The sequence below is a fragment of the Eumetopias jubatus genome, unplaced genomic scaffold, assembly GCF_037043125.1.
Source record: "Eumetopias jubatus isolate StellerSeaLion01/CBP00866 unplaced genomic scaffold, mEumJub1_p1.0 scaffold_8, whole genome shotgun sequence".
In the NCBI taxonomy this organism is placed as follows: Eukaryota; Metazoa; Chordata; class Mammalia; order Carnivora; family Otariidae; genus Eumetopias; species Eumetopias jubatus.
The window spans coordinates 80,227,302-80,255,237 of NW_028274814.1; the positions used below are offsets into that span (position 1 = coordinate 80,227,302).

Here is a 27,936-nt window from a genome sequence, read left to right on the forward strand (position 1 = left end):
AATCAACGGATTTGCCCAAGGATCAGCTAAGGGACAGTGTTGAGGTGGGAGGAACCAAAGGCAAGTCTCCTTTACCAATGCCATAAGACCTTTATTTTCATTGGGATCTCAAGTCCAATTCTCTTTCCAGCAAAGAATTTTTCCTTTCCCCACCCCTAGCCATATCCTGGCCACTCTCTCCTCTCCCTCTGGCTGGGCTACCTCGGAATGTTTCCCCTACAGGGTCGTGAGGGCTCAAGGAATTTAGGAGACCTCCTGCAGTGTGGAGTTGTGCAGGGAGAGGCGGCTGTGGTCCCAGCGCGCCCTCATGTGGTGATGCCCGAGATGACAGCCTGCTACCAAAAGTCAGAAGCCCTTCTGGAAGGAATGTGACTCCTCCTCTAGGAAGCTGGGCTCTCTCTTTCAGGCAAAGTGGCCAGGTGTGGTGAGGTCCAACTTGCTTGGAGAAGAGCTGACATGCGTGTCGGGTCCGCTCCACGCGGGAACTCCATGCGGGTACAGCAGATGAGGCCATCTCTGCAGTCATGCTCCATTCTCCACACGGTCCCCGCTTCTCCAGACTCCCCAGGGCTCTTGATAGTCTCATCCGGGTTCTGGTCTCCAGTTGCCAATACCTTGCCGTGTGGTGTTGGACAAATTAGTTACCTGGCCTCAGGTTACACGAAAACGATAGGGTTGGGCTGAAAGAACAGTTCCGAATGGTGCTCACAGACCTTTAGAAGTTCCTTTGGGGCCATTGGGCATTGTCCTCACCTGCCCTCAACTTCGCCCACTGCCAGTTGGCTTTTCATCTATGTTATATATGGGGCATTGGAAAAAGGCTTCTGGGACTGAGACCTGAGACTCACCGGCTGCACGAGCTTGCTTTCAGCACTAACATCCCAGGATCCCCAACTGTGGTCTCCCTCATGGCTACCTGGCACCGCTGTTCTAGGCTCTACGGAGGCCAGCCAGCCAGAAGTGATCAGCACAGAGGGAAGAGAGAACGCGAAGGCTGATGGCGAGGTGTCTAGTGTTCTTGTGGTGTGGTGGAAGGAGCTCTGGCTCAGCATTCGAAATCAAGTCTGTCTTGGCTCCCGCCGTCCACTAGCTGTGGGACTACAGACAAGCCCCTTTCTCTCTCTCTGCCTCTGCTTTCTTATCTGTAAAATGGGCCTGGTGGTTCCCGGCCTTTCTCACAGGGTTACTGTGCAGACGAAAGAAGATAAAGGATTTCTGTCGGGGTGCTTTCTATAAACTAATTGGCTCTAGAAACTTGGGGCAATATTGTCAAGGAGACTCCTGTAGACCTCTAGTCTCTCTGTTCGAAGGTACTACCTCACTAGTTCTGTGGGTGCTCCACACGACCCGGGACTCAGGACGTGGCTGCGCAAGGACTTTTCTTGAATTCAGCATTGCTGCCTTGGGCCCTACCCAGGCAGCCTTCTCTGCTTGGAAGTCTGTTTCAAGGACAGGAGGCAAGCTCTAGGCCAAGTGTCATATGTTCCAACGGTCTCTTTCATCAGCATGGAGGAAGGAAAATGGGCCCTGTGTTGCAAAAGTAGTAAGATCCTGCTTTGATATCCACTGGGTTTAGAAATCCATCTTTAAGGCCTATAGAGAAGCTGATAATCAGGTTCTCAAATATCAAGTTCCCCAAAATCCTATTTCCTGAGAGGCTTGGTTCCCCTTGGGAACTCCCATGGGGGTGACCGAGGCTTAGCTGAAGAGCCAGTGCTGGTGGGAATCACTGGGATTGCAGGAGGCCATGGCTGGCTTTTCGTCCTCAGATGTCAGGCAGGTACCAGATCCCGAGTTCCTGATTAGCCGGTCCTAAAAGATGACACAGTAAAAGGTCAACCTGGGCTTCAGATCTCTACCGGTGCCACGAGGGGGCAACGAGAAGTAAAAAGCAAAGGCAATACAACAAGGCACAAAGAGGACACTTCTGAATTTCTTTCTTTGGATGCCAAATATCCTGATAGGATGCATTCCTGAGTTTCCACCTGTGGGTCCACTGTCAATTTCCCACTTCTGGCTTTAGGCTGAGCAGCTAGAACAGAGGAAGGCAGGACCATGGGGCTAATGCTTTCAGGGACCCCTCCTCTGGATGGCCAGACTCAAAGGCCCCTGCTGCACACTCCCACTTTCTGTCTTTGGTCATATTTACACTCTTCCCTTCCTCATGGCCCAGGTCTTCCTTGAAGATTGGGGTAGGGTAGGGTGTGGAGGCCCATGGGTAGTGCTAGTTTGAGTCCAGTATTATAGAAGTTACATTCTATATCCTGAGGCAGTGCGGTATACTAGAAAGAACCCAGGCTTTTAAGTCAGAATGATCTAGGTCTGAATTCCAGGTCTGCCATTTACTAGTGATGGGGCTTGGGCCAGTCACAAACTTGCTGAACTTTCGCTGGCTCATCTCTACCCATGGGGGCACTCCCTCCCTGGGAAAAGCCTCTGAAAGATTAACCACACCCAATGTATATGAGTACAAGATTTGCACCTGGCACACAACAGGGCAGGCAGGAACCATGGGTGAATCTTCACCTTCATCTACTTGGGTTCAGCCTGAAAATACTTGAGCCATGACAGCAATGGCTGTGGACCATAACTCCCTACCTCAGCTTTGTATCAGCCAGAGCCAGACCTCACCAGACATTACTTACGCCCCGAGAACCCTGCCCGGGACCAAGCCCACTTTCTCCGTACTTTCTACATTGTCTTCATCTGCCACATGGCCAAAGATGCAGAAAAGGAGGAGGAGGGGGGAGGCTGTGGCCGCAGGTTCTGGATTCTGAGCTCTCTGGGCAGCTGACTCACCTGGGTCAATTCCCATTCCTCATCCTTGGGGACTTGGCTGTTTTTGCCAGTGAAGTGACAGTTCCTCAGGCCCAGAGTGCCAGCACTGGCATGTAGACACAGCTGCTTTGCGATGTTGTGGCGAAGGTCCCGCTGGGTTGTGTACTCAAAGTACTAGAAGTCAAGGCAAGAGGAGGTGGAGAGTTTGCCCACTGCCTTCCAGAACCAACTGCCCTAAGATTCCAACCACAGTTGACCTTCTGGGGGAGCAAGGGAGGGGGCGCCAAGACCTCAGTAAGTCATGTACTACCTTCAGGATTCTTACTGTATCTAGGTTTTACTGGAATAATAGTTACTTAATATGTATTTTTTTTTAAAGACTTTACTTATTTGACACAGAGAGAGAGAGAGCACAAGCAGGGGGAGCGGCAGAGGCAGGCTCCCCGCTGAGCAGTGGCCGCCCCCCGTCCCGTCACAGAGCTCGATCCCAGGACCCCGGGATCATGACCTGAGCCGAAGGCAGATGCTTAACTGACTGAGCCACCCAGGTGCCCCAGTATTTTTTTCTTGAAAATCATTCAAAATTTAACTTAGCTTCATTCTATGCATTATCTATGAAATCATGAGCTTGATATGCTAGTTTGTTTAAAACAAAAAATGTTCACCAATGTACCACCTAAAATCATCGTGTGGGCCAGTGGCAGAGGACATGGCTTGATAATGCCTTTGTCTTGATTGCACAGGTTGGCAGCCTGTTCAGTGTCCCACGCCACTCCCTTCCTTGCTTCAGCTCTGTGTCAAGTGCCTCTTCCTTACCAAATGCTGGGCATTCAGGGCAGGCTTAGGGACTGGGGTCAGGGAGGTCACTAGTTAGTCCTCAGGGAACAGCTGAGGCACCGTAAAGCATGGGGCACATTCCCAGCATAACTATAACTGTGACATGTCAGTAGATGGTTGTTTTGGGGTCACTCCTGGTGACAGAGTCAGCGCAGTGGCTTCTGGGCAGGGGAGGCAGTGAAGCTGGGTGTGGGTGAGAGCAAGTGCTCAAAAAGTTTCCAAAGTTACTCTAAAACCTCATTCGGCAGCTGGCCCCCTCTAGGAAGCCTTCCTGATTAACGGTAACCTCCTCCTGCCCCCTCCCTAGCCCCTGCCACTGATGGCCAGTGCCCCCCAGAGGTGCCTACTTCACACCAGACCTTGTCTGTCTGTGCCACGTGTTCTCCCTCAGACTGGGAGCTTTCTGAGGGCAGGGGTGCTATCTCTTCCTCTCTCTGGATCTCCTGACCCTAGTCCTCAGGAAAGGACATTTTTTTAAAGATTTTAAAAATTTATTTAGAGAAAGAGAGAGAGAGAGAGAGAGAGAGTGCGAGCAGGGGGAGGGGCAGAGGGAGAGAGAGAATCCCAAGCGGACTCCCGGCAGAACCCGATGCGGGGCTCAATTCCATGGCCCTGAGATCACAACCTGAGCCGAAACCAAGAGTTGGACGCTTAAGCAACTGAGCCGCCCAGGCGCCCTGGGAAAGGTCTATACTGAGTGGAGAAAGAGGCTGTGAAGAGAGGAGTTGTCCCAGAAGCAGGCTTCTCTGGCGCCTGACCGGTATGGTGGGGCTGGGTACCTGGTTGCCACCCAGGCCGTGGCAGATGTACATGATGAGGGGCTTCCCCCCATGGTTGTTCTCACCCACATCCAGACACTGATTGATGCCGAGGTTCCGGATCTGCAGAATGGTGAGCAGAGAGGGGAAGCAGGATGACACAGTTAGGAGTGGTGTGGTTTGGGGGGTGCGGCTCGACTGTGATAAATCTGCATGGCTGGATTTCTCCTCTGCTCATTAACCCAGACGCCTGGACATAACAGCAGAGTGAGGTGCTGAGCCCAGAGGCTGGGCACAGGCAGGCTGGGGAACCTCCCAGGCTGCCAGGTCTCTGGGAAAAGCCCTCAGCACACAGGAATTTCCTCATGATCAATGATTCTCCATGTGTGATCCCCAGACCGCTGGCCTCACCTGAGGACTTGTTAGAAATGCAAATTCTCAGGCCCTGTTCCATTCCGACCGAATCAGCAATCTGTGTTTTAACATGCCTTCCAGGTGATTCTGATGCAGGTGAATGAGAACCACTGCTTGTGGGTTGTTTCCCCCTTACAAGGTTTTGGTTATCTCTAGAAGCCCCACAGTGGCCTCTCAGTCCTCCTTTGGATAAAGGAGTGGAGAGAGTAAAAATCGACTCTTGTTTGCCATCCCTGGGTGGGGTAAGCGGTTCTGAACTCCTCTGGGGGGTTCTTGTGACGATGGGGGGGCGAGCTGGCTTGTGAGACTTACAGCTCCATAGAAGGTGGGCTTCAGGTCGGGAACAAACATCTCTGGGTAGATGTTGTTCAGGAACCAGGAAAAGTTGTGACAGTGTAGTTGTTCCCTCAGCTTCAGTCGTTCCGAAATGTCCCCGAAGGATTTCTGTCAACCAAGCCAGCCCCCAAGAGGTCAGTCCCACTGGTCTTAACCTGTTCGTACGGTTGAAGTAGCCCAGAGTTTCTGGGGCCACTTTCTCCAAGAATGGGTCTTCTGCTCAGAACCTGTTGGGGCTCCTGGCTTAGCCCCACATTTAACCACCCTCCTACCCCTGCTTTGGCTTTGGGACCCCCACCCATAGCCTCCTCCCTCCTGCATCCCCTGTGATTTCCCTGTCAGTTTTCTCCCAGACCTCAATTCTGAGCCTCATCAGAGCAAAGCCCTGTAAGAGGTTCTTCAAGTCCATTCTCCCTCCCCTCCTAGAACATGCCAGGACTCCCCAGGCGGGGACAGCAAAAGCTTCTCTCCTCATCACCAGCCTTCAAACTCTCGACCTCCCTGGGCTCCAGCTCACAGGGTCTGGGGGGTAAAGGGAGGCACCAGGGGGCAGAGGTGGGTGGGCCTCTACCATTAAGCCCTTGACTAGGGTATGGGATGCTGCCCTTCTCTTCACCCAAACCCCTCCCGAGTGCCATTTCCTCTCACCTCTTGGGCCATCTTCGCTGCCTGCATATTTCTCCGATAGAAAATCTCCTTGTAGCCATCCATCCAGACCTCAGCCAGGCGCACTTGGTTGCGAGCAATGACACTGATACCCTTGGGGAAGGTGTGAGGGCTCTTGGTACGGAACACGTGGCCTACCACAGAGCAGGGGATGATCTCCAGCTGGCCCCCACATTGCCACACCTGCCATAAGAGGACACAAGATAGGGCCTTCAGGGAGGTCGTCGGTCACTGTCATCCCCGCCCCCACCCCCACCCCCAGCAGCTCTGTTCTAGTGCCAGGGCGCTAGGGTCCCAGGTCTAAGAACTCAGGGAAATGCTGCTCTCTCTCCTAGAAAAAAGGACATGGACCAGGATTCTTCCTAGGCCATGACTATGCAATCCCTAGCTCTATGATGTTAGTTCAACTCTGATTTATGCAAATGGAGATTTGCAGGGTCCTGAGGGTTGTCAGGGCCCACTTTAGAGAAAAGACAGTTGGCTAACTTTGTGTCTGTATACCTACACCGAGCTCCAGTCACTTGGCTTGTTGACCTGGAAATGTGATTTTATCAACTCACCCAGGTGTTACTGGGAACTCAAGCTCCCTCAAATCAAGATACACTTGTGATCCAATTGGAGCACTGGTGCATCAGTTATAGCAAGGATAGTCAATTTCCAGGTGGGCTGGGGTAGTCACCTGAACCTTTAGCACATTAGCTTCCAAGGAGAGAGACTGAACGGAGGTCAGAGGCTCATGGATGAGCCCAGAATCAGAAGCCTGGGAGTTACGGGGACTGACCTGGTGACCCTTCTCTGTGCTAGTGGGCCGGTTTAAAACATCCCTCCCACCTGGGTCCTTTCTTTTTCAGGTTTTATATTAGTAGATGTTGTTCTTCATTTTAGTAGAGTAGCAACAGAAATACGCAATCATAGTCATAGTAACAGAGGCATCAATGGACATGCTTAATATGTGCTAGGCACTGTGAGAGGTGACTTCACACACGAGCTCATCCACTTGCTAATGACCTCTCCCTTTAGCGTGGGGATTTGTGCGGACTTCATGGAAAGGAAATTCTTTCTTCCTAACGTAATCCTGATTTGTCTTATTGCCGGAATCCCTCAGAGTTGTGGGGTCCACCAGAGTTTGGGCCACCATCTTCAGTGATGCAGGGCTTGCTGAGCAGAGGGTAGGAAAACTATAAAGGCCACCAGGGCCTGTGTCCTCTAACCTGCAAGGGGAAACCCGACTTTTCCTGAGAAAGGACAGTGACTGCCAACTGACCTGCTCTGCCTTCACCCTAACACTCTTCCCACAGACCTCACGAAACATGTCACCGGGCCCCAGATGTCTGGTTCCTTTACCACTATAATCCCGTCCCTCTGAGGAGTTCTGCCCCGAAATTTGTTCCGAGTTGTCCAATCTGATTCTCAAAGCCCTCCTGCCACGGACGGGGGTGGGGGGAGCAGAGGAGAGGTGCCTCCAGGACGGGAAACCAACACCCTTTAAGTCCAGTTCCAGCTGTAATATCCCCGAGGCTGCCACGGCCTGAGAGACAGGGGCTCAGTCTGTCCCCTGGGCCGCGGCGGCTCCCCCCACGAAGCCCTCTTCACTCTCACCCGGAAGGACATTTCCACGTTCTCCCCTCCCCAGATCTCCATCTGATTATCATAGGTACCGATGTGCTCAAAGTAGGACTTGGAGATGGAGAAGAGGCCGCCGGCAAACGTCGGGGATCTGGAAAGACAGAGGGAGAAGCATGTGCATCTCTCGAGGGGGGAAGACGAGCAGAAGCTGGTGTGGAAAGCTGTGGACTTGGTGCTAGGCTACCGCCCACCACCTCCGTTACCCCCTGCCCCCGGCCTCCTTTCTTCTTTCCCTCTTCCACTAACTTACGCACTCAGCAAACATGGACAGAGCTTTATTGTGTTCTTCCCGCCTTCCGGGACCAGGTCGAGGAGAGATGTCATTACCATCACTCTCTCCGAAAAGGCACTCGTTTGTTCGTTCCAGGCAGGAAATGTCAAACACGGGCCACCAGGACCCATGCTGCCCGTTAGTCACGCAGCCGAGAAAGCTCTCGTTGGCCAAGAGCTCAGTCTAGCAGCCGACGGGAGAGGCGCCGTCGTTTGCTTTTTGGCAGCAAAGTTCCTAGAGCATTGCAGATACTCAGTTATCAGAAACTGTGTGAATCCGTCTTCAGAAAGGGGATTCAAACCATGAATGAATGGATGAATATTATGACCTGGGTGGACCCCATTCTATCTCAGAATCCCTGGTCCTCGTCAGGGACTAGAGAGCCATGGTGTTAGGAGGGCCTAGTCCTGCTGCAGGAGAAATTTTAGTTTTGGGGAAAGCCGCTGGCTGCTTTGAGTGGAGGAAACTGAGGAAGGGGTGCTCCTGGAAACAGAGGAGGAAGTGAGGTGAAATTCAGTTCAATTTGGACTAATGGTAGCATTGGGATGTTCCAAGGAGCTTCTGGCTTTCAGACAAAGGCAGGGAGGCGCAGACCCACTGTAAGCGAAATTGGCAAAAAAAAGTCTCATTCCTAGAATTCACATACCCCGTTGCTCATAAGAGAGCCTGGGCTAAGGGTTGAGGGCGGGGTTGGAGCCTGAGGAAGACAGTGGCAAGAGCCTAGACAGAATCATTAGCTGTTGGCGTCTGCGCCCTGGCCAGCCTGGCTTGGATAGGGCTTTGCTGCCCTCAGTGGGTGGCTCTGGGTGCTACACTCAAGCAGAGACTGAAACCTCTGTAAATCCAGAACCTGTCAAGGTGCTTTACACACGGCAAGGGCTCAGTCAGTGTTCACCGGACTGATTGGTCAAGGAGCCTGACCCTGGCATTACCCTGTGGCTGCGTTTGTCGCTCTCAAGTAGTTGGCTCCCAGAGCCACTTTCTGGAAGGAATTTCACTCAGAAGACTCTCATGCTCAGGCAGGCTTTCTGTCCCTGGTTCTGGCCTCTCCCAGGCATTCTAAGCCCCCCCCCCCACCCAAATAAGTCCTGGAAAGGCTCAGAGAGCCCTGGGACTCCAGATGAGCACTTTGGAGCTAATCTGCTTCTTCTTGAGGGTCTCCCTGATCTGGGCCTATTTCTTGGCCTTGAGAGGTCTCTCTGACCAAGAAGGCGCTGACAAATTACCTCTGAGGATAAACCCTACCTGGGGACTTCACTGCAGACCCACACCCAGGGCACCTCAGGCAACACCCCGTACTTCCTGGGTCCTTTACCTCTCCTCTTAGGCACCTGCTAGCTTTGAGAGCGGAGGATGGGAGGGTACTCCCCCCAGGCCTCCTGGTGGGGTACCATGCAAAATGCCTGGGAGAAGCCATGCATATGGCCAGGGCGCTTATACCAGGGAGCAAATCCATTCCTCAAACACTGGAGCTTTGTCTTCTAGTTGCATGGTCCTCGCACATTGGAGCAGGGGACAGCAGTGATGGGCAGGGGCCAGGTGCCCTGTCCCTGACTGTGCCACTGTGTGCCTGGCCCCCAGTTTGGGGGAGGGGGGCTTTGTTGCTGTGCACACCAAACAAAAGACATCTATGAAACAAACAGAGGGTCAACAGGGACTTCCAGTCTCTTTTCTCTCTCCTGTCTTCTCTTTTCTTTTTCCCCTCTTCAGTTGCTCCTTTTCCTCCTTTTAATGGAGACAGAGCAAGCTGGCTGTTCAGCATCCATGGGATTCCTCCCTGTGGCACCCACAGGGTCCACTCTACTGAGGCTCTGGGTGGCATTTCTTAGGGTTCCCTCCTACCTCTCTGCTCACTGGATCCCCAACCTCTGCTGCCTCCATCCCTGATGCATATTCAGTTAAGTTTCCTGGCCAGTATGGAAAAACAATGGCACAGACCATCCAAAACCACATGATTCTCTAAAAGTCACTCCCCAACTCAGGTTGGCTGAGACATCTGTTAAAATAAACTTGTGGGGGTGCTTGGCTGGCTCAGTCAGCAGAGCACGTGACCCTTGGTCTCTGGGTCATGAATTCAAACCCCGTGTTGGGTGCGGAGCCTACTTAAAAAATGAATAAAATAAAATAAACTTGTGGTTTCTGACGGTGCCAATGGGCAATCTGGAGAGGGAAGGACAGGGTGGGTGAACGAGGGGCTGACCCAGCTGGGCATTAAACAGTGGGTAAACTTTCCAGTATCTACCCTTTAGCTCAGGGGTGGGCCCACTAAGGCCTACGGCCCAAAGCTGGCCTGACTTCATAAGGTGCTGGGCAAAGAATGATTTTTACACTTTCAAACGATGGTTAAAACAAAACAAACTAACAAGGAAGAATATACAGCAGACTGTATGTAGCCGGCAGAACCCAAACGACCTGCCGTCTGGCCCTCTACCGGAGAAGTTCAGGGTACCTGTAACAAACTGCGAACAGCAGAACACATGTCTAGTTTGCTTCAATATATTTTCAGTCCTTTCAAAGACACTGACCTGGGAGTGCAAGGGCCCCTATTACAAGGGCGATTTAACAGTGGACTCTACCCTCCGTCTCTTGGCACCTCTGCACACACCTGTCACGGTCTTCCATGCGTGGGGAGGAATAAAAAGACAAACTACACAAAGCCCTCAGTCAGCGCCTGGCACACAGTAAGTGGTGAAGAAGAGCAGTCGGTCATAGTGGGGGGCGTGCAGGGCTGCGGTGAGGGGCGTGAGCTTTGGATCCTTCTTCCACCAGATGCTAGCCACATCATCTGAGGCCAACTGCTCATCCCTAGGAGGCTGTGTTCTCCCCTGTAAAACAAGCTAATCCTAGCATCCGCCTCGGAGGGGATGAAGAGTAACAAAACTGTATTATGTGTTTCATGGCGTGCCTGATAAATGTGGACCTAAGATGGCCTGGGTCCCTGGAAGCCAGCATGGGGCTCAGCAGGCTATGGTCCTTACTTGATGGGGTAGGTCTCATCCTTGCGCCTCTGCTTCTCATGGGCGGGGAGAGTCTCCCAGCCAAAGGTCAGGCTCCAGTCAAAGTTGCCACGGCTGTGGACTCTGCCCCTCTGGACGGGCTTGGAGAACTCAAAAGTGTTCAGGTCGATGGTGACGATGTCTGGGCTCACCACCGCCGTCTCTTCCTCAGCAATGCGAGCCAGGAGGGGCTCCAGCCAGCCATGGAAGCACTCACCTGCAGGCCGGGACCAGGAGATAGCAGTCAGGGTCGTGCCACAGCTGAGCCCAGGCCCCACACCAACAGGGAGACTCAGGAGGACAAGAGACCCTTCCCCACATTCCCTAGTGTTGGAGAAATACAGACCAGCGCCACAGTTGTAGAATGCATAGAGAGATCTCCTGAGACCCTCTTACCCACCCTGCTCACCCAACCAAAAGGTGGAGGTAACTTTGAAGGGAAGAATGGAAGTCTCAGGGGAGTAACTCCAATGGTCAACTCAAATGATCCAAAGCACAGGGAAGAACCCGGATGGGTGACCTTTCAGGGTTTCTAGCCTATCCACTGAATCAGCCCTCCCCACCCAAGTGTGGACTTCAGAAGGGGGTATCCCCTTTTCCAGGGAGACTGCACCTCAAGCTTTAGCTCCAGTTGTGGAATAATAATCCCTTTCGCTAGACTAGCCCTTTGAGATTTTCAGTGAACCGTATAGATTACTTTATTTGGCCCTTGGAGTAGTAATTCTGTTGGTAAGTAAGGTTGGTATCCTCATTCCCACTTTACAAATGGGGAAACTGAGGCTCAGTTACTGGCAGAGCCAGAAGGCAAACCCAGGTCTCCTGACTCCGAGTCTAGAGCTTTCCCTAATACATATCACTGCTTTCAGGGAACAATTTCTTTCCAGACAATGGTGGGGAGGTGTTTGGGTTTGGGGCAAAGAGGAGGCCTTTTTGGCTCCATGTGGCCCTATGGGAAAGCTCCATACAAACTAGTTCCCAGTGGTGACAGGAAGCCTCTTTGAGGGGCTGAGCTCAGAATGAGGTACAGAGGAAGCAAGGAAGACAGAAGGGAGTCTGGGGCTCCAGAGCACATCCTTGGGATTGAGACGAGAAGAGGGCACGAGAAGCTAGCTAAAGTGGGTCCCAAGCCACCTTTAATCCCAGAGCAGCAGGGGCCTTGGTGATGCCCTGGCTCTTTGTTCCGCCGGAGAGCGGGGCAGGGGCTCGGATCACCCTCGGGCCTCCTGGGTGCCACGCTGGTCCCCTTGTACTCACAGTGGGCATCCAGGAAGGTGAGCACCTCCGCCTGGGCCACGCTGGCCCCCAGCAGCCGGGCGGTGATCAAGCCCTTCCGCTCCTCCTGCCGCACCACCCTCACGACCTGCAGCTTCTTCACGTACTGCTCCAGTTGCTCCTTTAAGTAGTCTGGAAGGGACAGTGTCCTTGGTGCCGGCTCACCACTGGGTGGCACACCTCACCCCCACCGTGAGCGCCAGGCTGGGTGCTCTCGGGCCTCCCGCCGGCCCGAGCACCTGCTGAACGAGGCAATTCCATGGGCACCAAAGGTCGGGAGAAGGTGGAAGCAGGAAGCTCTGGGTGTGGCCAGCACCCCGTGCCACCCCAAGCCCTCCGTGCCAGGAGCCTGGCTTTGTGGGCCAATCCTGGGCCTGTTTACCTAGGAACCTCCTCTCCTCTCTGAGCCAGGACCTCAAAGTTGTGTTTCTTTGGTCTCAAATCAAGTATAAACATCTGCCAAAGGCTCTCAGCTGCCCCTGGCTCTCTGCATCTTCTCAGCCACCATCTTTCAGAACTGTGATTCCAGCCTCCTCTCTTTTCCACACCCAGGGGTTGTGGCAGTCCTTTCTCAGTATCTATGGCTCCCTGTCTCCCAGGGTCTTCTGAGTGAGCGGACAGGTAGAGCACACATAAATGCTGATTTCTGGCTTGCTGGGTCAGCAGCAAGAAGTCATACTCTAATCCTCTTTATTAACTCCTCTGCATGGAGAAATCTTTTAAGAAGATGAAAAGATACTGAGCAGCGTTTTAATTAAATTAAAAAAAAATGTACCAAGTGTCGGCCCTGTGCCGGGTGCAGGGGGTGAGCCTGCCGCCCAGGGAAGTGACGATTGCAGGTAGGTGATCAGTGACCCACCCCCAGAGGTCGTGCAGGGCTGGGGGAGCCTGCAGTGGGCACAACCATCCTGAATCTGAGGGTTGGGGGATCTCCAGCTCCTTCAGAGCAGGGGGCTTACTTCATGACCCTGCTCTTCATTCTGAAATCTTCAGGGCTTTAAAAATAGCTCTCTTCTGGGGCGCCTGGGTGGCTCAGTCATTAAGCGTCTGCCTTCAGCTCAGGTCATGATCCCAGGGTCGTGGAATCGAGCCCCGCATCGGGCTCCCTGCTCTGCGAGAAGCCTGCTTCTCCCTCTCCCACTCCCCCTGCTTGTGTTCCTGCTCTCACTATCTCTCTCTGTCAGATAAATAAAATCTTTAAAAAAAATAGCTCTCTTCTGAAACAATCCATCTTGAAACACATTCTGAATCTTACTTATGGTTTATTCACTATGGTTTATTCACTACTATATGGTTTATCTGTGCCATGGTTCTGTTCCCGACTGTGTAGAATAGAGTGGCCTAGAGTTTCAGCTTTCTGTCTGGGGCTGTGGGATCAGCCCAGTGCTTAGGCCTTGCTTCAAATGCAGTGTTATACAACTGTGGGGCCTGAAATCAATTAATTTTCTGTGTGATTGATTTCTCTCCTTCCCTCCCCCCCTCCACACTATGCCCAAATACTTGAGCACCTGCCATGTGTTCACCATTGAACTGGGTGCTTACATGCTGACTTTCTTACTTAATCTTTTCTATGAAGATTAAAATGTTCTGAAATCTGGGTATTGTCCCTGATGTTTAGGAGTCAAAATTGGCCTCATGTGGCAGCTGCAGTCCAGCACTCCACAAGCACGTGCTAACACACTGCCCAGACATTATCCAGGACAGGGCCGAGCCGGGTCTGGGTCTTGCCCTCAAGAAGCTCCTGGACTCATAATCCAACTATAGCCCCAAGTGCTGGCTCTAACAGGAAACAGGAGGGAGGAATGCCAACCAGGAGCCTCACCTTCTCAGCATGGCTGATGTTTCCCCTGAGATCTCGCTTAACTGTGCTCAGAGGAAGTACATGGTGGTGGAGATAACCCAAGGACAAAGCATCATAGGAAGTGGGTTTTGTGGTAAGAGACTGAGAAGCGCTGAGCTGTGAACCCCAGGGGGTGCTAAGCTCTACAAAGCCCTTCTCCAATGCCTTTTTTCCAGTCTCAGGTGGTTAGGCTGGACCTGGGGATTCTGAGCACGGACCCCAGCCCTGGACCCACTGGACATCTGCTCCAGAGATGTGTGTAGCAGAGCTGAGTGTGGAGACACAGGTGAGCCCATCCATACTTTCTTATATCCCCCAGATGTTCACCTGCTAATTCTGGTTCAACAACCCACCACCCCAGCCCAGCTCCATTCCTCATGACTGGAGTCTATGAGACTCCTGTGACCTCGAATACAAACGCATTATTCAGTCCCATGGTTTGAAATAGCATCTATACACAGGTGGCTCCTAGGTCTTTTCTCCTGGCCTTGCCATCTGTACTTGGGTGTCTAACAGAACCACAAACCTAACACGCCCAACATGGATCCAGATTGCCTGCCAACCTGCCCCATCTCATCTCCCCGTGTCAGGATGTGGTACCAGCATCCTCCAGCTGCTTTAACCTGGGGGTCATGCTGGACTCTTCCCTTTTCTCACCCACCACAATCAGTCCATCAGCCAGTACTGATGCTCATGCTCTCTCTGTCTCTCAAACAAATAAATAAATAAAATCTTTAAAAAAAAAGAATAAAACATCTAGGAATAAATTTAACCAAAGAGGTGAAAGACCTGAAAACTAAAAGACATTGTTGAAAGAAATCACAGATGACACAATTAAATGGAAAGATATACCATGCTTTGGATTGGAAGAATTAATATTGTTAAAATGTCCTTACTACCCAAAGCAATCTACAGATTCAGTGCAGTCCCTATCAAAATACCATAGCACTTTTCACAGCACTAGAACAAATAATTCTAAAATTTGCATGGAACCACAAAAGATCCTAAATAGCCAAACCAAGCTTGAGAAAGAATAACAAAGATAGAGATATCAAAATTCCAGATTTCAAACTGCAAGTTATAGTGTTCAAAGCACAAAAACAGACACATAGATCAATGGAAAAGAATACAGTCCAGAAATAAATCCATGCTTATATGGTCAATCTGTGACAAAGGAGGCAAAATATACAATGCAGAAAAAAATATAGTCTCTTCAATAAATGGTGTTGGGAAAACTGGGCAGCTACATGCAAAAGGATGAAACTGGACCTCTTTCTTTTCTTTTTCTTTCCTTTTTTCTTTCTTTCTTTCTTTCTTTCTTTCTTTCTTTCTTTCTTTCTTTCTTTCTTTCTCTCTCTCTCTTTCTTTCTTTAAAGATTTTATTTATTTATTTGACAGAGAGAGACACAGTGAGAGAGGGAACACAAGCAGGGGAAGTGGGAGAGGGAGAAGCAGGCTTCCCGCTGAGCAGGGAGCCTGATGCGGGGCTCAATCCCAGGACCCTGGGATCATGACCTGAGCTGAAGGCAGACGCTTAATGACTGAGCCACCCAGATCCCCTGAAACTGGACCACTTTCTTACACCATACATAAAAACAAAATCAAAATGGGCTAAAGGCCCAAATGTAAGACCTGAAACCATAAAATTCCTTAAAAAAAAACAAAAAACAAACAAACCAAAAACAAAACAGGCAGTAATTTCTTGGACATCAACTTTAGCAATATTTTTCTGGATACGTCTCCCCAAGCAGGGGAAACAAAAGCAAAAATAAACAATTGGGACTACAACAAACCACAAGGCTTTTGCACAGAGAAGGAAACCATCAACAAAATGAAAAGGCAACCCAATAAAAGGGAGACGATATTTGCAAATGATATATCCAATAAAGGGCTAATATCAAAAATATATAAAAAACTCATACAACTCAACACCAAAACCCAAATAATCAGATTAAAAAGTGGGCAGAGGACCTGAATAGACAATTTTCTAAAGAAGACACACAGATGGCCAACAGACACATGAAAAAAAGATGCTCAATATCACTCATCATCAGGGAAATGCAAATCAAAAACACAATGAGACATCACCTCACACCTGTCAGAATGCCTAGTATCAAAAAGACAACAAATAAGTGCCGGTAAGGATGAGGAGAAAAGGGAACCCTGTGCACTGTTGGTGGGAATGTACATTGGGGCAGCCCACTGTGGAAAACAGTATGCAGGGTCCTCAGAAAACTGAAAACAGAAGTACCAAACGATCCATTAATTCCATTTCTGGGTATTTACCTGAAGAAAACAAAAACTCTAATTTGAAAAGGTATGTGCACCCCTGTGTATATTGCAGCATTATTTATAATAGCCAACGTATGGAAGCAACCTAAGTGTCCAATGATTGATGAATGCATAAAGGTGTGGTGTATATACACAATGAAATATTGCTCAGCCATGAAAAATAATGAAATCTTGCCATTTGTGACAACATAGATGGACCTAGAGGGTATAACACTAAGTGAAATAAGTCAGTCAGAGAAAGACAAACACTGTATGATTTCACTCATGTGTGGAATCTAAAGATTTTATTTATTTCCTTATTTTAGAGAGCGAAAGAGAGAGAGAGAGAGCACGAGTTGGGGGAGGAGCAGAGGAAGAGGGACAAGCAGATTTCCTGCTGAGCAGGGAGCCCGATGTGGGGCTTGATCCCACAACCCTATGATCATGACCTGAGCTGAAATTAAGAGTCGGAGGACATTGAAGACGTTATGCAAAGGGGAATAAACCAGAAACGAAAGGAAAAATACTGAATAATTCCACTTATATGAGGTACTTAGTCAAATTCACAGAGACAGAAAAGTAGAATGGGGGTTGACAGGGGCTGGGGGAAGGAGGGATGAGCGTGTCATTGTTTAATGGGTACAGACTTTCAGTTTGGGAAGATGAGGGAGTTCTGGTGATGGATGGTTTCACAACAGTATGAAGGTATTAAATGCCACTGAAGGGTGCACTTAAAAATGGTTAAGATGGTAAATTTTATGTTATGCATATTTTACCACACACACACACACAGGAAAAATCTAAACACTGACCACTGCTTACAAAAGTCTTGGGATTCAGTTTTGCTCATCTCTTAAACTCACTTTGTACCACTGTTCTTCTTGTCTCTTTGCTCACTGCAGCCCTGTGGCCTTATTTCTGCTCCAGTAACACATCTAGCCTCAGGGCCTTTCCACTGGCCATTCCCTTTACAGCAGACCAGCCAGCATAGCCTTTCCTGGCTACCTTGGTTAAAAGAGCTCCCTGATTATTCACTAGCCCATCATCCCGCACTCTTTTTTTTTTCCTCTAATTTAATTTCTTCAGAGCACTTATTATCTGAAATTATTTATTTTCTGTCTTTCCCATTAAAAAAGTTCGCTCTAAGAAGATGGAGACCTTGCCTAGCCTGTTCACTGCTGTAGCCCTATGGGCCCGCACAGGGTGTGGTGCCCGGTAGGTAACTAAAAAAAAAATACTTATTAAGCAAATCAGTGAACGCCGCCTTTGCTTACTCTTCTCTTGGGGGCTGTCCTACTCTTCCTTGGCTTCTGAAAAGGCTAGAGAAGAACAACAGAAAAGCCTTTCTTGCAGGCAGGATTTCCTCACTCATTTTTCCTGTTTTGTTTGTTTTTATTCTGTTTTCATGCCCATCTGTGTTCTATCCAGCCTTGAATCTAACTGCAACTGGGAAATTTTTCTTTTTTCTTTTTTTTTTAAAAGATTTTATTTATTTATTTGAGAGAGAGAGAGAATGAGATATAGAGAGCACGAGAGGGAAGAGGGTCAGAGGGAGAAGCAGACTCCCTGCTGAGCAGGGAGCCCAATGTGGGACTCGATCCCAGGACTCCAGGATCATGACCTGAGCCGAAGGCAGCCGCCCAACCAACTGAGCCATCCAGGCGCCCGGGAAATTTTTCTCGATTAATCCATTTGGAAGGATAAAAGGAGAAATAAACAAGTATGACACCCTTTGGGAGTGTTCCACGATTCACTGGTCCAGATAGAACACATGGACACAGGGCTGAATTTTCAAATCTAAATCAAGATTCACTGTTGGCCACTTTCCATTTCCAGGTGTAAGGAGACTGGCAGATGAAATTAACATGTAGAAACATAATTTCTCGATGGGCAGAAACAGAAGGAAACAGCGAAATGGAAACTTCCCCGGAAAATCCAGGACCCAGAGTTACTATCAAGAGGACTTCTTACATTATAAAACAGGAACAGAGGTAAAGCAACTTTACCTGTTGAAATACACACTGGAAGCTGTAATTCGACTAAAATCAGAGGCTTTGAACAATTCCCAACTTGCATTACTTAGGAGTTTAGGAGGCCATGAGAGGACCTGCCACTCCGATTCTGAGCAGCATGGGGAGATAGAAGTGGGGGAAATCTTGAGTTAATCCAAAGTGCTCCTCAAATGTCTCCTCCCCCAGGTTTCACAGTGTGTTTCCCGCCTCAGGGCCGCCCTTCCTTCTCCTCACCTCCCTCCCTTCCTCTAGCACCCCCCCCCCCCCCGCCCCACTGGCCACCATGACCTGCTCACCCCTCTCTCTCTGATGAACTTGCTCACTGAGGGTCCTGTTCACTTCCTGACAATCTGGGGCCTAGGTGTGTCTGCTTTCCTCCCATCCATCCAGCAAATCCCCAGAGGAGGGTGGCCTAGGTTTCCTCCCCTTCAGGCTCCCGGAGGGGCAGGGCAGGGCTTTCAACACAGGGATGCCCTGTTGGGGGCAAGGTGGACTGATGGGCCTCGAGGGCCTGTTTCGAGAAGCTTGTAGAGTGTGCCAGACCAGAAGTGGACCTGGCTGCTGAACAGGCCACGCAGGAACGAAATCGATGCCTGGGCTTCGAACTCCAAAGTGGGAAAGAAAAAAAGTTCCCCAGCTTGGCACCAGGCCTCTTCCCACCCAGGCCAGTATCAAATGCCTACATATACTCATGGTCCTACCTTTGCTCCTGGGCGGCAGGAGGGGAGGGCAGAAGAGCGTGGACATTGTGTTTCTGCAGAGACACAGCCCCTGTTTGTGTGTGCATAATGAGAGCCAGTTAATCTGATCAAATGGTCAAATGTGGGAAATCTTCTCCTGCTGTGGACCGAGGCGATTTCTGACCATGGATCTGAGTTTTTTCCTTTCCCCTGCAGAACTGAACACTGCTGAAAGCATCTCTAGAGTCCGAAAGCCCTCGAGGTGGGGTTGTTTATCGTAGGGTCCACGAATTCCCTGGAATTACATGCATCGGTCCCACGCCCCTGTCCCCATTCTGGCCCATCTTCCCACTCTCAGGTGACTCTAAGAACTTCCTCTCCGGAGTTGGAGTCCTCTGCCTCTCTTCCTGACACCTACCCTCCCCCAAAGCTGCCACCCTTCTAAGACAAGGTCATTCTCCACCTTAAACACCTTCAGTGACTCTCATTTTTGTCCTAAATAAATACTTTTAGCATGGCACACAGCGTCAATTCAACAGCTTTTTAGTGTCATTTCCTACACCACACCTAAGCTTCAGCCACATCAAACCTCTCAATTGTTCACAAACACACCTGTGTCTCTAGGACTCTGCCTGTGCCATTCTCTCCTCTGGGAATGCCCTTCAGCACCTCTTCTCTCCCCAAACGTGCGTGCTTCAAGGCCCTGCTTCCATCCGGCCTCCACCGTGGGCCACCCTCGGCATACCACGCAGAAATAACACCTGGCGACGCACCCTCACGGCACATTGCTCCCATACAAGGAATAAACTGAAACTAATGCTTATGGAGCTCTGCTTGATGCTAAGTACTCCGCTGGTGCATGAATTATGGCCTTTATCCCCCATCTCTGACCCCTTGCCCAGCATGTGAGGGAGTCAACTGTCTTCATTTTTAGAAGAGGAAACTGAGGTTCAGAGAGGTTAAGGATGTTGCCCTCCTTTCCGGAGGACCAGGGGAGACAGCGGGCCCCTGCTCGGGCCCCTCCAGCCTCACCGTCAGTGCTGGCGTCATCCACCAGTATGACCTCCTTCAGCAGGACGGCAGGGGCGGTGTGCAGTACACTGTACACGGTCCGTAGCAGCGTGGACCAGGCCTCGTTGTGAAACACGATGATGACACTGGTGCTGGGCAGTGGGGGGCAGCGGCGGAACTTCTGGTCGACACATCTAGAAGGATGGAAGTCCAGATACAGCTCTCCAGGCCCCCGGGAGTTCCAGGGGTGGGAGGGCCCTGTCCACAGGCTGCCATCACCATCCTCTGCTCTCTGTTGTGGTTGGGAGGAGCTGCTCCCTGTTTCTGGCTAACTCTGATTTTCCACCGACTCTCAGCCTCTGCACAGGTCCTAGCTAAACCCACTCCAAACCCCATCCGCCCCACGGCTGGCTCGGTGCCCCAGCTGTGATGCGGAGGGCTCCCCTGCCCTCCCTCTGACTTTTTTCATCTGCTCCCCACCCCGAGTTCCCAGGGCTGCCTCTCTTCCTCAGTAATGTGTGTACTGTAAAAAGTGTAATCCAATCCAGAGGTCCCCAAGGGGAAGTAATAAAGGGCAAATTTGACATCTGAGAAAAGTAACTACAATTTCCGTACTCAAGGAGAGAAAAAAGGCTCTTTTCTTTACAATTTACAGTGCTTCTCTAACCCATTTCCTCATTAATTCTCTGTAATCTGATACTACCATCACACACGATTTCCTGTGACCTATTCTCTGTCTTCATCGACTCCAGCTACACTGGGCACGTGGCCACGCCACCACACTCTTGACACTCTGCCTTGGGTGGGGGTGGGACAGTGTGAATCCTAAACCTCAGGGAATCATGTGGCCTGACAGTCTTTCTATTTTTTCTCTCTCTTTTTTTTAAGATTTTATTTTACTTACGAGAGAGAGAGGAGCAGGGGGAGTGGCAGAGGGAGAGGGAGAAGCAGGCTCCCTGCTAAGCAGGGAGCCCGACGTGCAGCTTGATCCCAGGATCCTGGGATCATGACCTGAGCCAACGGCAGACGCTTAACCAACTGAGCCACCCAGGCACCCCCTGACAGCCTTTCTTATCCTCCCTCTGCTGTCAGAGAGATTTCTGTGGATCCTCCAGAAGAGACTCCCCCACTTCCTCCACTGGCTACCCTCCTGCCCTGCACCCCTCCCTGCTGAGGAGCTCCTGATAACTCCGAGTGGCTCCACCTTCTAGGATTTTAATACTTGGTCCAAGTCTGAGGCGCCCTAGGATCACAGCCCTAAGGAATCATGAACTCGAGGAAGGGGACTGCCATGTGAGAAAAGGCCAGAAAGGGTCTAACTCTTGAGCTGGGAAAGACAAAATCTTTGACTTGAGGACAATGTGAGCACAGCAGCTCAGACGCACCAGGGCTGGCTCACTGCCCAGGACCGTGAGTATAAACAGCTTCACATGGAGGTTGGAATGAATTCCTGGTCCTGTGGCCCTTCACAGAGGGAAACCAGGAGGTGTGGGGATAGACCTGACCATCCGGGCTGCTGTCCGGAAACATCCCTTTCTCAACAGCTCAACGGCAGAGTCCCACAGGCTCTCGGACAGGCCTCCGCGAAGGGCAAGGTCACCGAGTCTGCAGTCTGGAGCTGTCCCTCCCAGTTACCCTCGTGCCAGGTCCTGGTCCCAGGCCCTGAGCTCCTCCTTCTGGGTCCCAGGCCCTGAGCTCCTCCTCCTTCACAACTATAATTTCCTAACTGGTCAATTTACTGTCACGGTCTCCCTGGGCCTCTGGCCTGACCACGATACCAACCCTGAGGATAAGGGCACTGGTCAGGAAAAGAAGGGAGGGCTTGGCAGAAATCCTTGACCATATCACACAATCACCAGTAGCTCTTTACCTGGCCTTTGGCCCATGGCCATGACCACACCAGCCACACCTTTGGCCGAGCCCGGGCCTCACCCCAGGACTCCGGGGGCTACTTACTCAGGGGGTCGGGTGTCTGGCCCCAGGGCCCTCTGCAGGGAGATCCGGTCACTGGCAAAGGCGTTGAAGCAGTGCTTCTTATAGCCTTCTTCCTTTTCCTGGGTCTCCAGGCGGGTCCACTTGTCCTTCTGAAATGCTTTCCCATCTGCCCCAGGGCCATTGGGATCCTGGGGTGGCCGTTCCCAGAAGGGCTTCAGCTCAGCTGGGGTGTAGAACCCAGGCAAGCAGGACTGGTTTGTGGAGACAGCTGTCTCCTGGGGCTCTGGAGCCCTGATCTGGAGCTTAGGCATCGAATCTCTAAGGTTGTTCACAGCCCCCAGCATGAGGTCCAGGACGTGATCCTTCTGGCTCACCAATGACTTCAGCCATGGTTTCTCGGTGGCCCGTTCCGAGCTGCTTACATCCCGGTGCAGGACGAAGAGGAAGAGCATGAAGGCACCGCCCACCATGGCCAGGCGCAGGGGCATGTGGCGTCTGCGGAAGAGCCGCATCCTCGGGAGCCCACGGGGACCCTGGCTGGGTCAGCTCTGAGCGGGGGGCCCGACACTGGAAATAGCTCGGTAGGGTGTAGCGGCTACACCCAGGGGCCTCAGCCTGAGAAGGGAAGGGATGAGAGAGAGAAATGAGCCAAGGCAGAGGTGTGGAGGGAGCCCGGGGGCTTGGGGTTTGAGTCCATGCTCTGCTGCCAAATGGTGACCACACCTAGGCCCAGTCACTTAACTCTTCTGGGCCTAAATTTCCTCTCTCCACAAGATGAGGAAACCAGACTCAGTGTTTCTCTCCTGCTCTAAGACTGTGACACTCATACGTCTGGGATATACCAACCGACTGCTGAAACTCTGCATGAAGAGGCTTAATCAACATAACTGCTTTGGGAAACAACATGGCATTATCAAGCAAAATTTAAAATGTACCCACCCAGGGAGTGCCTGGGTGGTGAGGTCAGTTAGGCCTCTGACTCTTGGTTTTGGCTCAGGTTATGATCTCAGGGTCATGGGATCAAGGCCCATGTCGGGCTCTGCACTCAGTGGGGAGTCTGCTTGGGATTCTCACTTTCTTGCTCCCTCTGCCCCTCTCCCCGCTCTCTCTCTCTCTCTCATAATAAATAAATAAATCTTCTAGAAAAATTATGAAGAAGAAAAAAATGTTCACCCCCTATGACCCTGTAATTCTACTACCAGTTTTACATCCCAGAGAAACTCCTGTGCCTATGAGCCAGGAGGCATGTAGGGGAAAGTTCCTAGCAGCACTGACTAAAATGGCCAAAATTAGAAATAATGCCATGTCCACCCACAGAATGAACAAGTGTGAGATACCCACAGCACAGAGTACTCTAGAGCAGTGACAAAGCGTGAGCAACTTCTACAAGTAGCTGCATGGGGCAATCGCTGAGGCCAGACAGCAGGCTGCAGCAAGATACATAGCAGACGAACCCACTTACAGAAAAGGCAAAAACCTGGAAAACTAAATATATTGTTTATGAACACAAAAATGAAGGAGTGGTCAAGCTGGAAAGAAAAATGAAGGGGAGGGACGCCTGGGTGGCTCAGTCATTCAGCATCTGGCTTCGGCTCCGGTCATGATCCCAGGGTCCTGGGATCGAGCCCCGCATCGGGTTCCCTGCTCCGCGGGAAGCCTGCTTCTCCCTCTCCCACTCCCCCTGCTTGTGTGCCCTCTCTCCGTCAAATAAATAAATAAAATCTTAAAAAAAAAAAAAAGAAAAATGAAGGGGAAAAAGACCCTGAAGGAATAATAAAACCAAAATTTCTGGAGAGGGAGGAAAACATATGGGAATAGAGCCCTACAGTGGACTTGAAAGTATTTTTTCTTAAGTGGATGGTGGCTGCTGGGGGAACTGTTATTCTCTACACCCTTACTTTTATTTTATAAATATTCTTCTGTATCTACTCATATTTAATTAAAAAAACAAAACAGGGCGCCTGGGTGGCTCAGTCGGTTGGGCGACTGCCTTTGGCTCAGGTCATGATCCTGGAGTCCCGGGATCGAGTCCCACATTGGGCTCCCTGCTCGGCAGGGAGTCTGCTTCTCCCTCTGACCCTCTTCCCTCTCGTGCTCTCTATCACTCATTCTCTCTCTCTCTCACATAAATAAATAAAATCTTTAAAAACAACAACAACAACAACAACACCTGAGGTTCTATGATGACATCTTCCGGGCAGAAATGGGATTATGTGTTCACCAGCTTCCATCCTCAGGAACTTAGTCACATGGCTCAAAGGATGAATGTAAAATTTTCCGTGGAGAACTCTGGAAGCATAAGGCTTTTTTTGTTGTTGTTGTTAAAGCTTTTATTTACTTACTTGTGTGAGCTAGAGTGCATGTGTGCACTTACGTGAGCAAGTCAAGTGGGGGTGACAAAGGGAGAGGGAGAAGCAGGCTCCCCGCTGAGCAAGGAGCCCCATGCAGGACTGGATCCCCGGGAACCTGGGATCATGACCTGAGCTGAACGCAGATGCTAAACCGACTGAGCCACCCAGGCGCCCCTGGAAGCATAAGGCTTATTGGTTAAATGCTAGATGTTGGTGGCAGGAGACCTGGGTACAAATCCCAGTTTTGCCCCTTCTAGTAACAATAGCACCTACCTCCTAGGGTTGTTGTAAGGATTAAAGCTCAATGAAATAATTCATGGAAAAAGTTTAGCAGTCTCTGGACATAGTAAGTTCTCAAAAAGTGTTAGTTTCCATTATTAGCCTCTGTGTGTGCCTGGGACAAAGTAATTCATCTCTCTAAGGCTCCATCTCCTCATCTAGAAAGTGGGGGTAACTAACACCTAACGCACAGGGTTGCAGTGAGGATGAAATCAGAGATAATGTACATAAACTACTCAGCAGAGTGCCGGGCACGTACTAAGCCCTCAATAAATGCTATCAGTTATTTCTATTATTATAATTAATAAATCCCTGCTCAGCTTCCCAGCAATTATCCTTGAGTACCTGGTCCTTGGCCAAAGCCACATTCATTACCTGTGGCATGTCTTGTTTAAAAGTAATGCCAGTTGAACTCCTTACTGCTGTTATTTAAACACACAAGCTCCTTCCTGCCTGTGGAGAGAAGCCAGATGTCTGGAGTCACTTGGATCTGGGGAATATGAGTCCATCCTGATTTCAAGAGGGAGAAGGGCTAGACAGGTGGTTTTCTTTTATAACAGCAGATTCAGCAGCATCATCAAAAGTCAAATAAAACCACATCTCTTTGAGCAAGTGTTTTGTATCAGGAGTCATCTAGGAGACGGGGGAGGAAATGTATTCATTCAGCCAGCATTGTGAATGCCTGCTACATGTCAGGTACTCTGCCAGACAGGTGTGTTAAGTGGGAGCTTGTGTACCGAATTAAGAATATTCAGGTTATGACCTGCTGAACGGGGAGACACAAGCCACCCCCATGGCATCAGCAGGTGGCTCCCCCAGCATCTGAGGTCCCACTTTGGGGAAGTGAAACCCATGGGATCATTCTGACTGAAGGCCCAGTTTCAACACACCCACACAAAGGAAGAAGCAGAGGCACAAGATTTATTATTACTTACGGATCCCAGAAGCAAGGGGGTGCAATGAGCCGGGGGAAGGGCAGTCCTTGGTCCGGGGCCACCTGCAAGCAGGAGACGGATATAGACAGCTGGCACCTATACTCAAAGGCAATTGGGACAGAGGTCACTAACTTTTCTCGAGCTTAACTCCTAAGTGGTTATTTTAAAAGGTGCCCCGCTAAAAGCAAAACGGGAACTTTTGGCAGGTATTCTAAACTCAAGTCCTATCTTAACGTCCAGACTCTGCGTGTGAGTAGGGTAATCATACTCGGTAAAATGCCGAGGCAGCAACTCAGAAAAACGAAGCTGTCTTTCTCAAAAGTTGTTTTCCTCATCACAGTGGGGGAGACAGAGATGAGCAAGTCCAGACTTCAAGGAGCATAGAGTCAACCGGGAAAGTCAGATTTTTTTTTTTTTTAATTGAAGTATAGTTGCCCTGGGAAGTCAGATTTTAAATGGAGATCACCCAGTGAGACAGGTACCCTTGGTGCCCAGAAAGAGAGGACGCAGGAAACTCAGCAAGTGGGGAAGGGTGATGTCTGTGAAGAGGTCCTGCAGTAGGAGGAGGCTGGACTGAGCACTAACCCACAGGTAGGAGCTGGCCAGGCAAGGCGAGCCCATTTCAGGCAGAGGGGACAGCACAGCCTAAGGCCTAGAGGCAGGAGGTAGCACGGTCAGGCAGAGAACTGCCAGTAGTTCATTTTGGGGGGGCGTGAAGACAGACAGGAATAGCTGAGGATGGGCCTGGAGAGGTGGCTGCAACTGGGTCATCGTGCCAAGGAGTTTGCCCTTGACCTGAGGTATGGGAGAAACAAAAGCTTAGCCTGAGCCCAGCATTACAGGAAAACAGTATGATAGCCGGTGGAAGGCATCTAGGAGATGGATCCGACTGGCAGCTGGATGGCCAAAGGAGAGAAGTTTGGTGGTGGTCAAGGCGGGGGTCCTGATCCAAGATAGTAGTGGTGTGGATCAGCAGGGAGGACAATGCTAGGAAAACTCCCTTGGGTGATGGGGTGGGAGAATCCACCCTATCTGGGACACAGAGGGACAGGGAGCCATGAGGGAATTCCTTTCCTCAAGGGATTTTAAAATCTAGTTGGAGAATAAGCACTCCTAGCACTGGGTGCAGGTAGCACCTGTCCAGGGAGGAGACAGGAGCAGGGAAAAAGAGCTTTCACTGAATACCCTTTTGCACTTTGAAACCTGACTACATTACCTATTCAAGAATTAATAAAATTAAAACTTAATAACAGCACAGAGAGTAAGTGCTAAGTTGAGAGAGGTAGATCTCTCTTTGGGCTTGAAGAAGGCTTCAAGGAGGGAATGGGGATTCAGTGGAGAGGCAGATTTTTGCCCCAGAGATTGAGCTATGCTGGGACAGCACAAGGAGTTGAGCTAGACACCACCGCAAATCTGGAACTGTCCCAGCTAAGCATAAACAACAGGGCCCGAAAAGTGGGGAGTGTTTGCTATGAGAGTACTAAACCATCCTGCAGGCTGCATCTGCCCCGATACTTTCTGTCGACCGTCCCACTGCAGCAAGAAAGAGAGCACAGTTAGAAACAAAGACCTGGTAACAGCTTAGTTACCAGCTGCTGCCAAGTGTTCGAGACTCACCTCCTCCAGGAAGCCCTCCCTGATTGATTCACTCAGAATCACCCAGGTCACTCCAATTCTCTCGTCCTGGCATTGCCTTGTGGTCCTTTGCAGTGAGGTTCACCTTTGCTCCTTTTATTTGCCCTGGACAAAGAGACCTAGGGTTAAATTGAGTTCTTCCCAGGCATCTGCTCTCTCAATTCAGCCTGCCAGTCTAAGCCTTGCTCTCTGGAGTCTGCAGTTCCTCAAGGTACTAACCACATCCTGAAATGAAACGAGACACCTGTGATTAGCCAGGGCGGTAAGGGACTAGGTCTCTGTTTGCTCAGCATGTGGGCAATAGGAAAGAGCCCAGCAGAAGGGACACATAATCAGATGGAAGCCAGAAGACTTTGGGATTAAGGATTCCTGGCCTTCGTGTGGGAGATTCCCAGAAGTGTGGTTAGCAAGGGTGGGGAGTCAGCCCTCCACCAGCCTGGTCAAGAAGTAGTCCCTATTGTATGTAGTACTTGGTCAAGTTCAGAGGATCCTCCCCCCCAGTGTCTTGTATAGCTCCCTCATCTTTGAGCTCCCACACCTGGCCTCCAGGACCACTGGTAAACATGTCCACAGCCTCCATCCACTCATTCCTGTCCTGCTACTGCTGAGCATTCATTCCCAACTCTTTTTCCCCCAGCCACCCTTGGGGTTGCCACACACGGAACCATCTTGGTTTCAGTACCGAGATGACGCCAGAAATCCTCTTCTTCCAGGAAGCTTTCCTAGATTGAACAAATGGGACCTGCTCCTCTGGCCTCACTAGCCACAACACAAGCTTACTTTCTCTCACTGAGGTTTGACCCAGTCCTAGTCTATCAGACCACTGATTACAACACATTGTAGCATTGTGGAATAAATCTAAAGTGTTGCAAATCAGCATGAAAACATTCTTTTTTTTAAAGGAACCCGACTTCTTTTTTTTAAGTTTTATTTATTTATTTATTTATTTATTTGAGAGAGAGAGAGAGAGAATATGAGCAGAGGGGAGAGGGAGAGGGAGAAGCAGACTCCCCGGGGAGCAAGGAGCCCAATG

General features: G+C 50.4%; 1 protein-coding gene across 5 annotated transcripts in view; it reads right to left on the bottom strand.

The window, feature by feature from the left end:
• Positions 1-70: 70 nt before the first annotated feature.
• The window catches only part of GALNT6 (polypeptide N-acetylgalactosaminyltransferase 6), a 33,966-nt gene continuing 6,100 nt past the window's right edge, over positions 71-27,936 (bottom strand). For 4 of the 5 annotated variants that reach the window (XM_028125498.2, XM_088026070.1, XM_088026071.1 and 1 more), the window contains 12 exons: positions 26,886-27,008; positions 25,269-25,364; positions 21,725-22,318; positions 19,790-19,962; positions 11,937-12,086; positions 10,665-10,899; positions 7,389-7,506; positions 5,772-5,972; positions 5,100-5,231; positions 4,395-4,496; positions 2,800-2,952; positions 71-1,812 (listed from right to left, as the gene is read on the bottom strand). In XM_028125498.2, the coding sequence (XP_027981299.2) occupies positions 1,699-1,812; positions 2,800-2,952; positions 4,395-4,496; positions 5,100-5,231; positions 5,772-5,972; positions 7,389-7,506; positions 10,665-10,899; positions 11,937-12,086; positions 19,790-19,962; positions 21,725-22,215 (1,869 nt within the window). In that variant the 5' untranslated portion in view covers positions 22,216-22,318; positions 25,269-25,364; positions 26,886-27,008 and the 3' untranslated portion in view covers positions 71-1,698. The remainder of the gene's footprint in view (positions 1,813-2,799; positions 2,953-4,394; positions 4,497-5,099; positions 5,232-5,771; positions 5,973-7,388; positions 7,507-10,664; positions 10,900-11,936; positions 12,087-19,789; positions 19,963-21,724; positions 22,319-25,268; positions 25,365-26,885; positions 27,009-27,936) is intronic. The other variant, XM_088026069.1, reaches the window with a different exon arrangement.